This window comes from Panthera pardus, unplaced genomic scaffold (genome assembly GCF_024362965.1).
Source record: "Panthera pardus isolate Hobbes unplaced genomic scaffold, ASM2436296v1 HiC_scaffold_21, whole genome shotgun sequence".
Classification (NCBI taxonomy): domain Eukaryota; kingdom Metazoa; phylum Chordata; class Mammalia; order Carnivora; family Felidae; genus Panthera; species Panthera pardus.
In genome coordinates, this window is record NW_026526777.1 from 69,724,398 (window position 1) to 69,739,419 (window position 15,022).

Genomic DNA, 15,022 nt, shown 5'->3' on the forward strand with positions numbered 1-15,022 from the left:
CCCCGGCCGCGCCGCCGCTCTCGCGAGCTCAGGTGGCGGGCGCGCGGCCGGGCCGGCGTCCCCACCCCCCGCGCCCGAGCGCCCCGGGAGCCGGAGGGGGGGGCGCGGGCGGGGGGCGGGCGCCGCCGAGGCTTCCGTCTGGCTCGCGCGGCGGCGGCGGCGGCGGCAGAGGTCGCGCACAGATGCGGGTCGGAGCGGCGCGGGGCGGAGGCGGAGGCGGGAAGGCGGCTGCCCGAGGAGCCCCGCAGGTGAGCGCGGGAGCCCGTGGCCGGGGAGGGGGCGGCGCGCGAGGACCCCCGCGACCCCGGGCCGGACGCCGGAGTGGGGGGTGGGGGTCGCTGCGGGGACCCGCTGCAGCGCCGCGAGATGCCCGACAGGGACACGCATAGGCCCGGGAAAAGTGCTCCTGTAGCCTGGGGACGCGGAGAGGCTGCGGACTTGGCGGCCGCGGTCCCGGCGCGACCCCCGCCTGGCCACCCCTCCCCCGCGGTCCGCACGCGCGGCGCCCCGTGGCGCTGCCTCCAGCTGCGCGCGCCTGGGGACCGGGTGGGGGTCCCGTAGGGGGTCGTGGGGGGAGGGTTCGGTCCCGGCAGAAGGGGGCGGGGTATGGGGGTCCTGGCGGAGTGGGGGGGGGAGACGGGGTCGGGGGGTGCCGTGCGGAGTGGTTGGGGGGGCTCGGGTCCCGGAGGAGGGGGGCGGGATAGGAGGTCTTGTGGGGGGGTCGTGGGGGGGGGGCTTCTGTCCCGGCAGAAGGGGGCGGGGTAGGGGTGTCCCGGCGGAGGGGAGACGGGGTGGGGGGGTCCCGTGGAGAGTCGTGGGGCGGGGGCTCGTCCCGGCGGAGGACGGCGGGGTAGGGGGTCCCGTAGGGGGTCGTGGGGTGGGGGCTCGGGTCCGGGCGGAGGGGGGCGGGGTGGGGGGGTCCCGGCGGATGAGGGCGGCGGGGTAGGGGGTCCCGTGGGGGGTCGTGGGGGTGTTCGGGTCCCGGTGGAGGGGGGGCAGGGTGGGGGGGTCCAATGGGACGTTGTAGGGGGGGCGCTCGGATCCCCGCCGAGGGGCCGGGGTAGGGGGTCCTGTGGGGGGTCGCGGAGGGGGCGGGGTAGGGGGGTCCTGTGGCGGGGGCGTGCGTGGGGGGGTCTCGGATCCCAGTGAAGGGGGGGCGGGGTGGGGAGTCGTGGTGGGGGCCTCGGGTCCGGGCAGAGGGGGCGGGGTAGGGGGTCCCGGCGGAGGGAAGATGGAGGGGGGGGGGGGTCCCGTGGGAGGTAGCGGGGGTTGGGGGGAGGCTCGGGTCCAGGGGGAGGGGGGTCCCGGCGGAGGGAAGACGGGGTGGGGGGGGGTCCCGTGGGGGTAGCGGGGTGGGGGGCTCGGGTTCAGGCGGAGGGGGGCGGGGTGGGGGGTCCCGGCGGAGGAGGGGGCGGCCCCGCGGCCCGGGCACCGCCGCGTCCGCTCCCGGCTGCAGGCGCCCGCCCGCCGGATGCCCGCGGTGCAGGAACGATGCATCATGGAATGAAGCCGAGCCCCGGAGACGGATGCCTGGAGCGGCAGCAGCCGCCGCCGCCGCAGCCGCCGCCCCCCCGCCGGCTCCTGGCCGCCGTCCTGTGGTTCCAGCTGGCGCTGTGCTTCGGCCCCGCGCAGCTCACGGGCGGTGAGTGACCGCAGGGCCCAGGGGTGGGGGGGTTGGGGGGGGGGGCGCCGGCCGGGCGGGACTTGCGGGGCGCGCGCCAGGGCCCGCCGCCGGCCTGAGACCACCCTCAGATCGCGACCCCCGGAGCTTCCCAACTCGACCCGAGGCGCCCCCGCGGTCTGTGTGGGGCTTCCCCCACCGCGGGCCTGGCCCCTGGTTCTGGGGTGGGGGAGGGGACGACAACCATAAACCTGGCCCATTATTCTCCCCTCGGCCAGGAGAGAGCGAGAGAGGGGAGTGGGGTGCCTCGTGCTTAGCGCGTGTTTGTGGCCCTTTGCCCCTTGTCTGTGCCCCATGTTTCAGCCCCTGGGTTTAGGCGAGAGTTGGGGGCACCCCCTTTGTGAGCGTGTGGGGCCTGCGGACGGGCCAGGCCGGCGGAGGGACCGGGTTGTGGGAAAGTTAACTTTCTATCTCCTGGGGGGGTGGTGTGTTCCGTCTGCACGAAGTAGGGGCGGGGCGGGGCGGGGTGGGGTGCAGGGCTTCCCGGAGGTGTGTCGCTGGGGCCGCTCTGCTCCTCGGGGTCTGTCACGGGGAGTGAGGTCTAGGGCGCCGTGTGCAGCAGAAGCTGGCCGAAGTAAAATCGTAGCCTCCGATTCAGTGGTGCATCTCCAGCTGTTGGGGTTCATGGGGGAGGGGAGGAGGAGGACAGATGGGGACCCTCGTCTGCATTTGCGACCTCGTCGCTCTGGGTCATCGCTGCCCGCTCCGCATTTCTGGGAGCGCTTGCGCACCTGTGAGACGGGCAGGCTTGTGTTTCTGGAGCTGAACTGCTGTTCGTATATAAATAAACGATAATTGGTGGAAAAGCAGGTATTGATTGATATACGCAAGCCATTTCCTGTTTTCAAATATTGCTGTTTCAGAGAACGAAGGCGGAGAGGGAAGGCATGGGTAACAAATTAGCAAAAGTGGGGGAGGGGTAACGGGTGGGGCTCTATGGCAGAGTCCTCCCTAGCTGGGGCATGTTGCTGAGCCGTGGGAAAGACTTCTGGAGCATCAAGGAGCTTTCTGGGACGTGCTGGTCTCAGAATTAGTGATGAGACGCTCGCCTTACCCTAGGGACGGGGTTTGGGCTGTTTGATTTTCTAACAAGGGGGGACATTTTTGGTGCTCTTGTATTTATAGAAAAGTCTCCCAGGCAGGTTTTCTCTTCAGAGAGGATGTGGGCAAAGGGGCCGCTGGCCAGGAGCTGTGCCGCCTGCCGGGGCTGTGGCCATAGCTTCTGGGGGCCAGGAGGGCACTTGTGGGGCTGGGCCTTTTCCTTCTCTGTTCTTCCCTCCCTCCCCCCTCCATTCAAGCTTTGATCTCTCAAACCAGGTCCATGAGCTCTTTCCATCCCCTGGGCCCATTTCTCCCTCGGAGCGAGGGGTATCGGGGTTTATCTGTGTAGCACCCGACCGCTGTCGTTGGAAGCGTGAGCTCGGAGGGCGGCCTGGTTGCAGCGTGGTGGCTGTGCCCCCGATGCTACTGTTCGTGCTCACAGAGATTCTCCTCAAGAATCTCAGCTCAGTGCTCAGCACGGCCCCTCGGGCTCAGGTTAGTCACCGTCTGGTCACACCACATGTCCGTTACCGCATCTTCGGAGGGAGAAGCCATCACGCTTGGCGTCCAGAGCCTTGAGGGAGGACGGGGTGAGCGTCGCCTGTCCCGTCTGAGTTCAGAGCTGGGCCTTTTCAGGCACTCGTGCACCGCGGAAGGGCTAGCCCCCACCTCGGTTTCATCTTGAACTCCCTCGGGCTGCCCGTGTGGCTTCTGGGAGAGGATCGTCTTTTCATAATCCCTCCACGAGTAAACAGTTTGGGTGCAAAGGGTGGTGGGGCTGTCCTACGGAGGACGCCATACAGAGACTTCTTTCTCGGGGCAGAGACCCACCCGCAGGCTCCAGGGTGGTCACAGAAGCAAATCCCTTGATTCCTCACCCATGCTTCTAAGATTTGACAGGCAGACCCATTCCCTGGGATCTTACTGAAAGGCAGATTCTGGTTGGTCTGGGGGGTCGGTCCGGAAGATTCCACGTTTCCAACACGCTCCCAGCTGATGCCTTGCTAACGGTTGGAGGACCACACTGATTAGCAGTGCTTTAGACGAAGGCATTCCTTCAACAAGTTGCTTCTGACCCCAGACTCACTCCCAGTCACCAAGTGCAAGGGCCGGGGGTGGGGAGGGGGCGGGAGGAGAGGTCTCACGACTTTCCTGTGATCCACAGAGCTGAAAACCAGACCTCACAGAAGGCTTTCTTTTTTGTTTTTGCTTTTGTCCACAAAAAAGATGTGTATTTTAATAGACACTGTTCTGAAATGCGGATTTTCATTTTTGATTGTTTCCAAGGGGAAAAGAAACAGAACAATAGCAAGATTTTGTAGTCTCAGCTAGGAGGAAAAAAAGCATGCGTCCAATGCAAGTATTACAGAAAAAGCCTGAGCTAGAAAGGGGAGGAACTGAGAAGACGACCAGACGAAGGGGGAAAAGAACTTTGTCAGAAGAGAAACGCTTCGTCCTGGAAAGGCAAACTCGCTTCAATTCTTTAAGACCTTGGAGAGCATCCGTGGGCCCGAGTTGGCCCGAAGTGACTGCTCTGTGGCTCTTTCCAGGCTGTTTTTTGGAAATGAGGACAAAGGGCCCTCATTTGGGGCCACTAAGAGACCCAATCCCCGAGGGGACTAACACCAGGTTTACAGAGAGACACGAGCCCCACTGTCCCCAGAGTCTCCCTCCCATGCGCTTGCTGGGGCTTTGCCTGCGGGGTTCGCACCGCACAGGAAGAGGGCTAAGAGTTTGCCCTGTAAGTCAGTCCCTGAGGGCAGATTTCGTTAGCACGTCCCACCCATTAGCCGGGCTCTACACTGCACAGCTTCGGCGCCTGGGGCCTTGGAAGCCTCAGTGTCCTGGGTAAACCGAGGACCTGACGTCAGGGCTTGTGTGCGGGATGGAAGCCGCGTAGGCACTGAGTCAGGGCAGGTGGTAATGAGGCGGGGGCTGGGACAGTGCCAGAACCTTCCAGGCCTTTGCTTTATTCGTTCAATAGATACCGTGTGCCCGTCCACACCCTGTGCTAGGCACTGCTGTGTATAGTGTTCCTCTGCCTAGAAGAACCCTCTCTTACTCTCTGGTTTTCTGCCCAGTGAACAAATTTCACTTCCAAACTCAAAGCGCTGTCATTCGTATTTCCCTGGCCACTGGGCCCTCACGTGGGCTGCCACTGCGCCACGTATGACCCTCCCTGCTAGAGCTGTCTCATCCACTGGACCGTCAGTCCCCTGTAGGCAAGAACCTGGACTTCATTCACTTCTGTGTCTCAGGCACTCAGGACAGCATCTGACATACAGGAGAGGCTCTGCCGATGTTGACCGACAGCAGGAAAGGAGTCCCAGATCCCTGCCCCACTGTTTAGAAAATAATTACCGCGGGTGCTCACCACAGTGCAAGGGTCTCAGGGTAGTTGAGGCCACTTCCATTTGGAGGTGGTCTCGGAGGCTGGAGGGGCAATCCTCAGAGGCTCTAGAGCAGAGGTGGCCCTTCTGCTGGTGTCTGTGGGAGGGGTGGTTGGAGCACCGAGGGAGGGGGAGAGACACCTCGTGCAAAAGTGTGGAGGCGGTCAGGGGTTGTCTTATTCAGGGAGAGCAAACAGTCCGGTTAATCTAGAACAGCACGTCCGTAGGGAGCCAGAGAGTAGGGATGGTCTAGAACAGAGTATCTGCAGGGAGCCAGAGAATAAGGAGGGCAGACAGGTTGGAACCCTGTTGTAAGGGTCTTGGGAGGCCTGGTGAGGATTCTGAATGTCTCACCGCAGGCTGTGGGGACCTGCTGAGGGGTTTGGGGCAGGTGCATGATACCATCCAAGCTGTGCTTGGTTTCCTCTCTCTGCTTGCAAATTGCTGACCTGGGACCCCCCACTTGACTGCCCTCTCTGTGCGTCAGAGTTTTGACACCAGTGGGGTTGAATCAAGCTCCTTGGGGTCTTGTTGAGGCCACATGGCCATGGCATCCGGCCCTGTGCCCACACCAAGACACAAATGCTCTGACTGGCTCACTCCTTTGGAGGTGCCGGGCCCTTGGCATCTTATCGAGAAAGTTTTGTTACCTGGTAGAGTGGGAGCTTTTCATGCAACGCTGTGTCTAAAAGTCACGATTTCAAACTGCATTTACCTCAGTCTCTAAACCGAGGTCCCAACTCCTCAAAACTACAAAGTGTGTTTCTTCAACAAAAGGCCTTAATACATGTGAGCAGCCTGGAGGCTCTGTCGATGTACCCGCGAGGTGGAATCTGAGGGCTGTCACAGACACGGGAGGGGTTTCCTGCGGCAGCCAGCAGATCGGTCATCTCCGAGGCCTGAGTGGCGAGGTGGAGAGAGTCCGTGGTTCCGTAATTCCCGCGGTAATGAAGGGGGAGGTGACGATCTCCCTGCAGTAAATACTGGTTGGACACGTGGAGAGAAGCACCCACAGTATCTCTCCTGGCGTCCGACGTGTATTTCAAAAGCTCCCAGGGGCCAGGAGACTTGCCCTCCGCGGGGAGCCCTGTGGCAGCGCGAGAGCCTGGCATCTTCCCGGGCTGACAGATCATGTTCAGTCTTTGCCATTGAATAGCTACGTGGCTTCGGGCAGAGGTGCGGCTTCTCCCGGGCTCAGTTCTTTCCACGTCTTTCCACGTCGCTGATGTTCTTTGATCCCGTGATGACAGGCATTTGATGGGTGCCGACCTCTCCGTAAAGCTGATTCTCTGTCTTGCACCCACATGTTGGTCTTTTCCGAGTGTCTGCTCTGTGCCCTGGGCACCCACAGCGAGGGGCGCAGTCCTGCTCCCAGGGAAACACCCGAGTCCGGGCCGGTTTCTTCTCAGAAGCTTAGATGTGAAATGCTTGCGTACGATTATTTTTTTGACATACGCTGTTTTAAAAAGTTTATTTATATTTTGAACGAGAGACAGAGAGTGAGCGTGTGAGCCAGCAGGGGAGGGGCAGAGAGAGCAGGAGAGAGGATCCCAAGCAGGCTCTGTCAGCGCAGAGCCCCACGTGGGGCTTGAACTCACGAACCATGAGCCAAAATCAAGAGCCGGTAGCTCAACCGACCGAGCTCCCCACGCGCCCCTCGTGTACGTTTTTATTCAGTTTAGAACTTAGTCTTGTTCACCGATATGGACGAGAAGGTTGGTTTCCCCAGGCTACTTTTCCTTACCCTTGCCTTCTTTGCAAGTTTGTTTTGTGTCTGACGGTGAAATAACCACACACAGCAGCAGTGTGTCTGAAGAGACCGTTGGGATCCTTGGCTCTGAACTGAGGGAAAGAAGGGGCAGAAAAATATTTTTTGCTGATGTGTTTTCAGGCACATTTCACCAAAACCAAGCACAACTTTTAGGATCAGATGCATATTCTCGTGGGTCAGATTCGCCATTTTGTCGACGTATTGGTCCATTCTCACAAGAGTGAGCTGTGCACCTGTTGCCAACACGGACGATTGGGAAAAGGAGAAACAGAGTTTCCGGCTGGCCACCGTCGGAGTGAGTGACCGGTCTGCAAATCACTAGTAACAGTGCTACCGATTGTGAACCTTTAGAGACCGTATACTACGTGTCGGGGCTGCGCTCAGCGATTACACCTGTTAGCTCACGGGATCCCCACCACACCTGTCTGAGGCTGGCGCTGTTCCTGGTTCTTATTTTACAGACGAGGAAACTGAGGCACAGAAGATTCAGCAACTTGCTCAGGGTCGCCCAGCCGGTAAGTGAGGCACGGCGACCCAGATTATCTTTTTTATCACGAGTTTTTTCTGTAGGTGTGGAAATCCCAATCACTACATGCGTTTTTGTTTTTTTTTAAATTGTATTTCAAGGCGAGCATCGCTTTTTAAGCCACAGTTACCAAATACTTAGGAACTGATATAAGTGAAGTCTTGTGTTATGACCGTAAAGGGGAAAACACACAAGCAAATCAACAATATGAAACCCCACAACTCAGGAGAAAGTGAAGGCCTGAGTGCCGGCGCCTTGAGCCCTGAAGGGAGGGAGGAAGTGGCCAGGAACCCGTGAGGGACCCATGAGGCCAGGAACCCCTCCATCGCGCTGAGGGGCACAGGGTGGGCGCACGGGGTCTGGGACACTGTCCCCACCTTCTGCCTGTGGCCTCGGCGTGACGGCCTTCATCTGTGAGGCCCTTTCTCCTGCGATTAATTTTAGTTAATATGTGCTTATGTGCTGTTTGCCGGCTGTTTTCACATGGACTTTATCACTGCCTTTGATTCTCTTGGCAACCCAGGAGGATGAGGAGAAGGTTTTGATTTTTTTCCCTCCCCCATCCTTTTTTTTTTTTTTTTTTTTTTAATTTGAAGAAACATTTTCAGCGAGGTGGATCTCCTAGTGTCTCAAAATAGACAAAGCAGGTTGGGAGCCAGGCGGGTGGGTCAAGGCTCCCCTCCACGTCCCGTGGGCCCGACTGGTACACCTGTCTTCGAGTCGTGTAAGGTACAGGACAGCGTAGTTAGTGCATTTCCAAGCGGAAGAAGACAGTTGTATCTGAGGGTCATGAGCGTGAGTAACTGCTCCTTCTGGAAGGTTAACTTTGAGGTAAGAATAGGGTTTGGTAGTTGGCGAAATCCGAAATTGCCCAGTCTGCTGTCCAGGAAGGTGCGTTTCACGGACTGAGCTTAAGGTGCTGAGTTTTAGGGAAGGATTTGGTCCGATATTTCTTCTTCTTTGAGGAAGAGACTGCTGTACTACTCTAAGACAGAAGGAATTATCCGCTCAAGAGGAAAAACAAACAAATCATGGGGTTGCGCACAAATTAAGAGTGCATTTTTAGATGGCTTCTTAATTGAGAGTATCGTAATTGCTTTATTAATCTTAAACGAGGTAAGCTCGGAACGTCAGAGAAGGAAAACAAAATAATTCTGGAAGTTACTTGGAAATGACAGGGCACCTGGGAGCATCCTAGCGGATGGAGCCATGACTCCACTCTAGAGCGAAGGTCCTGAGGGCCCCGGGGGGCTGGGGGGGGGCAGACACAGGTATGTACCTGCAACAGGCAGGCCCAGGCCCCGGGAATGGAATTTTATTCTGAGAAGGGAGGGGAGTTGGGGAGCCTGATAAGCTTGACCAGTGATCATTTGTCATCATCCCAGTAAATTGAACTTTTCAAGAGGGAGGATGAGTAAGGGTTTTTGGAAATGGAGACTCGACCTGGTTATCTGAGGTTTCTGTTCGAAAGTGGTGGCTTATCTCGCGGAGCTAGCAGCGTGGGAACGGAGTGACCAGGAAGGTCATTCGTGGGCTCTGTTCCTTTTCCTCAGAGTCACCGAACAAACAGATCTTATTTTCTTCGGTCTGGTTGCGTTTGTGAAAGACGTGTGTGATTGAGAGGTGAGCCCGGCAGAAGGACGTTCTCCTGAGAGACGTTCTCCTCAGGTCTGTGCATGTAAGGCAGCGTTCTGGATCTGGCCTCCCGCGTTCAGATTCTCAGTACGCGGAGGAACCCTGGGCCCCCTCATCCTGCAAACTCACAAGAAGCTGATTGTGTCCCGGCGAGAAGTAGTCTTGCTTGGCAGAAGTGTGATGGATTTAGGGGGCTCATCCCGAGAGGGGCTCTCGGAACCAGACCCTTCAGAGTCTCAGTGTCAGAACCCCAGCCAACAGTGCGTTGTAATCGTTTCTCTCGGGGACACGTGCACGTTAAGGATGGCGTGACAGAATGCGCTCCATGGCTGGCTGGGGCCACCTCTGTTTAAGTCACGTTTGCGCTTCCTCTGCTGTGAAACAACCTGGCCGTGAACTGCTGTGTGGACTTTTAAATTTTACTTTAATGTTTATTTATGTATTTTGAGAGAGAGGGAGAGCGTGGGGGAGGGACGGAGAGAGAGAGAACGAATCCCAAGCAGGCTCCACGATGTCAGCACAGAGTGCGACGTGGGGCCCCGTCCTGTGACCCTGGGCTCGTGACCCGAGCTGAGATCAAGAGTCGGCCGCTCGTCCGACTGAACCGCCAGGCGCCCCTGCTGTGTCGACTTCAGAGCCTCGCCAGCTCTTTCTCTTTGGGTGGTACCCGGGGGACTCCGTGTTTTCCTGCCTCCCTTCCACTGACACCAGTGTTTGTAGACAATAGGTCCTCGTCTGCCTGTCGTGACGGCGTGGGGGGTACGACTCGGCGTCTTGAGACAAAGTTCACATGCCGGGGTTCCTTGGCACGGTCACTGGCTGGCTAAGGGCTGGTAACCTAGTTGCTGCCTCAGCCTCCTTGTTACTACCTGTGGAATGGGAAGAGCACGCCGTCTGCCTGCCGTGGGTGTCGTGGGGGCTGGATGCACCGACAGAGGGACGATGAGTGTTCGAGGGGCCGGAACCCTCACCGACGGACCAGCAGTGAGTGCTTGTTCCGTTCACCGTGGGTGGTGCGGTTACCGGGAGCCTCCTTTGTCCTGAAAAGCTGTCGCCTAACAAGTACCTGAGTAGGTAACGAGCACACCCGGTGGTGCTGGTCCGTGGCCCCCGTGGTCGGGACGTGGTGTGGCGGTCCACAGGGAAGGCTAACCAGAGACCGTCGTCCAGAGGGCAGCCTTAGCAGAGGGCAGGCAGGCCAGACCCACGGCCGCGCTAACCGCAGGGATCAGGAGCTTGAACCGCCACTGGAGGCAGTCAGAGCCGACAGCCTGTGTCTTCAGGGACGTGATGTGCCTGGATCTTCGTTTTAGGAAGGGAGTTTTTTTAGCAACGTGGAGATGGGGGAGAGGGAGAGCCATCTCTGTTCATCGTCTTTAGTCATTTTTAAGGTATAAGCCTTTATTTATTTATTCTTTGCGGGGGGGGGGGTGCATGTGCACAAGCAGGGGAGGGGCAGAGAGAGAATCCCAAGCAGGCTCCACGATGTCGGCACGGAGCCCGACACGGGGCTCGATCCCACGATGCTGGCTGGGATCGTGACCCAACTCAGCCGCCATGCGCCCCAGCTGCTCACTGTCTTTATTGTGTTTCTGCCGGTGGCTCTGCAGAGGGCACAGTCGGGACAGAACGGAGCGCTGCCCTCGGCCCGAACTCCAGGGCCGCCGGTCGAAAGCTCTCCCCCGGCCGAGGCCGATCCCATGAGGGCTTTGAGCAGAGAGGAGCAGGTGCCTGTAGAAGTCGGGAATGTGGCCGACAGCTGGCGGGTGTGGGCGGAGGAGGGCTGCTGGCGGGCGGGGCTCCCGTGACCATCAGGCTTGTGTCGACTTCAGGACGTCCACTCGGTCGCGATCTGTACAGCTGAGACCGGGTCGGGTTCTGGGGAGGGGGAGCAGAGCGGAGCCGCACGGAGGGAGGGGCCCTCTGGGGAGGGGCGTGAGGGGGGAGCCATGAGGAGGGCTGGAGGGTGAAGCCTGGGAAACACCCACACTCAGGTGTCAAGAGGAGAAGGCAGTTGTGCCCACCGTATTGGCCACGGTAATAGTAAAACCACGGCGGGACTTGGCCCTGGGCTGGCTGCTCCTCCAGACGTGGGCCCGAGATTTGTTCCCACGCTGTTCTTGGGATGCTGTTCAAGCACCTGGGACTCTGCACGTCCGCACCTGGCCGTGCACCTGTGCACAGGTGTGGGGGCTGGGAGGGCAGAGCCCGAGGCCGGAAGGTCCTCCCTCCCGGGGTCACTGGTCGGGGGGGGCTTCTCCGCCCTCCAGGGGCTGCATGCGCCCTTGCCCTTCTGCTGCCACTTAACCTTCAAAGGAGCGACCCCTGTCACGCCCACCCTTGTGGCCAGCGCTGTCCTCTCTGGGCGGGTCACTTGACCTCACCCTGCTTTGTTTTCCTCGTCTGCGATCGGGGCAGAGGGGTGTCCCCTGCACTTGACGGGGTTCACGGGGGTGGGCTGTGTGTGGAGGCGGCAGGACCCGAGTCAGGATCGCAGCTTGGAAGGAGACCTCCTTCCACGGCTCCACGGAAACGCCTCCCCCGTGGGGACGAACGTGAGAGCTCAGGGGGCAGCAATGGGTGTGCTCAGGGGGAGCCGCGTCTGCAGGCAGAGAAGGTCCTGTGTAGCCAGAGGAAGGCCCGGCGGCCTTTTCTGTGCTCACGGAAGCCTTGGGGAGGAGAAACTGGACATGATTCACCCTCGTGCCCAGGGCCCACGGTGGCTGGGGGTCCTCGTGTCCCTCTCTTTGCCCCCCCGCCCCCATCCTGCACACTACCTCGGTGCTGGGAGCGCTGGACCCCAGAATCGGGAGCTGCGTTTGGATCCAGGGAATCACCAAACGCTTTGTTGTGTTGAGTGCCAGCTGCGTGTGGTCTTTCCTGAGACCCTTTTGCAGCTGCTTTTGGGCATCTGTGGGCCGGAGGCCTGGGGTCCTCTGTCTGCCCTCCAGTCTCGGTGCCGCCTGTGGGCCCGGCCTGTCCTCAGGGCTGTGCGGTGCCAGGGTCTTACCTGGGGAAGGGTCCTTATGTGCAGCCTGCTCAGTGTGCCTTGCATCAGTGGCAGAGGGCCTTGTGTGGCTTTGTAGGGTCGCGGGCACGTGTCCCCGGAGAACGGCTTTGTGGGAAGTCTGCACGAGGTTTTCATTTCCATGGAAGTGAGCACACAGACCACTGGGCCCGTGTCCCCTCCGGATGCAGGGAGATCCCGCTCTCTGGGGGCTGGGAGTGGGGGTGAAACTGCCCTGTGCCCGTGGCCCCCACGCTCGCGGGCGGGTCCCCACCAGCTGGGGTGGCGGCTGAAACTCTTCCCCCCGCCTCGCCTCGCTGTGTGGCTCTGTGTGGAGTGGCTGCCGGGCCCTAATCAGAAGCATAGCGGCCGCCTGGCCTCCCCTCGCTCGGCCCCTCTCTCCTACGCACCTCGGCCTCTAGTACTTGGCTCTTCTCTCGTACCTGCTGGGTGGATGTTGCCGCTAACTGGGTCATGTTCTCAGTGACGTAGCAGAAAAGTGGCAGATCGCAGCAAGCCTGAGTCTCCTTGGGCCTTGGTTTACACTGAAAGCCTGTCTTTCCACTGCTCTTCCTGGATTCAGGCCCACACGTAAAGTTGCCATCCCCAGGTGCAGAGCAAGTGGCCGCGTGTTCCTTGATACCCGTCTTTCCGGAAGATGTTGCACCAGGGGTGCCCCCTTGGCCCGGGAAGGCAAGGAGCAAGACCCGGATGAGGCCTGAGGAATCTACTTGTTCACGCCGCCCTGAGCTGCCAGCAACTTCCTCGGGCCTGGACGGCCCTCCGTCCCTTTCCTACCTGGGCACAGTCTTCCTGTCCCTTCAGAGACGGCTCACCCCTCGCCCCACCCCTCCCGTGACCTCTTGGACGGCCCCAGCCCTTCCCCTCCCCACCCCACCCCCGCCCCCGTCTGAGAAGTCGACGTGTCCTCAGAGCCCTGGGAGCACCAGAATCCTGGCGTGAGCCAGGCACCACGGAGGCCGCCTGGTCCGGGACATTACACGGAGCCCCCGGCTCCCCCGCGGGGTCTGCTGGATGGTGTGTGGCCTCGGGGCCCCCTGGGCAAGTCGCCCGGGCCTCACCCGCTCTACTTGACTGCATCTGCTTTACGTGCTGGGCTCGCTCACGCCCTCCCCGCAGCTGGGGCCCCTGCCTGCAGACGAGGGAGACGAGGTCAAGACTCCCGTGTGGCTTGTGCCGTCGTCACTGAGAGAACAAAGCGAATCCCGGACCTGCTGCTGTCTTCAGATGTCGGGGGAACGACCTGATGTGTCTGTGCCTCAGCGTCCACGTCTGTGTGATGGGGGTGGGGTGCCATGAGGCTCGAACAGCCATCGCAGGGGCAGTGTCTGGCGGGGTCGTCTCCATTGTCACTTGTCTTCACTGTCAGAGGACAGGGGCCCCGCCGACTCTTTACCTGACCGCCATCTAGATGCTTCATAACCGGGTCTCCTGAGCAGTCGGGCCTCCATGGTGGACGGCTGGCTCCTCCTCCAGGCTGGGCTCCAGGCTTGCGCTCCATCCAGATCTCCGGAAGCACAGATGGACGTAGCCAGCCCGGCCTGGCCCCTCGACTTGGCCGGCAGGTCGGTGGGCTCTGCAGCCGGGGTGTTATTGAATTGAGCATCTTGTTACTTCTGACTCTCTTCCCTTTTGCTTTTGACGCCTGGGTCACTGGCCGGAAGGACACCCTGAACCCTGTCCTGCCCTCGGTGAGTGACGGCTGCGAGGGCCCGAGGTTCCCTCACTCTGGCCTGACGGGTTCAAGCAGGGCTTTGAGCTCCAGCCTCTGTCCCCCCGCCCCCCCCAATCACGTTTACTCAGTAGGAACTTATTGAGCGCTTGCTGTGTGCGAGCCCTGCTCCAGGAGCTCAGACCGGAAATGGGAGCGAGGACGTGGCACCCACGTGTGGGCTCTGTCACAGGCCACCCCGGGCGGCCACGACAAGTTCTGGGGGCCTGTGCGTCAGGCTCCCCGGTGCCTGCTTGCCAGGGCCTCGCGAGGCCTTTCCCTGGTGTGCATGGGCGTGGAAGGGGAGGCAGGGAGAGGGGCCCTTGGTGTCTCTTCTCATCGGGACACCAGTCATACGGGCTCAGAGCCCCACCCTTGCGACCTCCCCACTCACACTGGGGCTTCGGCTTCAGCATGTGAATTGGGGGGGACACCGGTCAGTCCTCAGCGGATACCCAAGGAAGACCAATGTGAATTCTGACAAAAAGATACCGTGAGGACGCAGAGTTCTTATCCCAGCCGGGGGAGACCAGGCAGGCTTCCAGGAGGAGGTGATACCAGAGCCGAGTTCTGAGGAAGGGTGGCAGCGAGACGGACGCAGCAGCAGCACAAACACTGGCGTGGCCACGTGGCCTTGCCCGTGTGCGCACACGCTTGGGTGTGTACACGTTTGTGCCTGTGTGTGTATGCGCTTGAGTGTGTGTGTGTGCGTGTGTGTGTGTGTGTGTGTGAGAGAGAGAGAGAGAGAGAGAGAGAGATGGGGGTCAGGAAACCATTGCTTTCCTACTCGTGTGTTCTCTCCACTCAGTGAGTCAGTCACCAGGCGTTGGCCGAGGTCAAGCTACGCAGACTAACGTGCAGACACCGGGGCCCCGGGATCATCTGAAAGTTCAAATGTGCGGAGTTCCCCGAATCATAGGCCACGGTGTTTGCTCTAACCTAATCAGCCGGCTGCTAGACACTCCTGTGACTCGATTACAGCCGCTGGCCACTACAAAATCAATCGCTCGTGGCTCCCAGGCCACCCCGTGGGCCGCGTCTGGGTTAGGTCAGGTAAATATTGAATTACTGCCTGGAGCCGGCCTGCGGAGACGTGGCGGCTGATGTCTACGGTAACGGGAGGGGAGCTCTGATCGCAGGTTTAGTCATTCGCATTTATCTTCTCTGGGTTTCTTCTCCCCCAAACATTTGCTCTGTTCCTTTTTCCTGTCCTTCCGATGTTCTAAGTGTCCGACTCAT

General features: G+C 60.1%; 1 protein-coding gene across 3 annotated transcripts in view; it reads left to right on the forward strand.

Moving 5' to 3' along the window:
• The first annotated feature begins 18 nt into the window (after positions 1-18).
• Positions 19-15,022, forward strand: part of SUSD4 (sushi domain containing 4) — a 95,024-nt gene continuing 80,020 nt past the window's right edge. For 2 of the 3 annotated variants that reach the window (XM_053909472.1, XM_053909474.1), the window contains exons 1-2: positions 19-248; positions 1,457-1,642. In XM_053909472.1, the coding sequence (XP_053765447.1) occupies positions 1,492-1,642 (151 nt within the window). In that variant the 5' untranslated portion in view covers positions 19-248; positions 1,457-1,491. The remainder of the gene's footprint in view (positions 249-1,456; positions 1,643-15,022) is intronic. The other variant, XM_053909473.1, reaches the window with a different exon arrangement.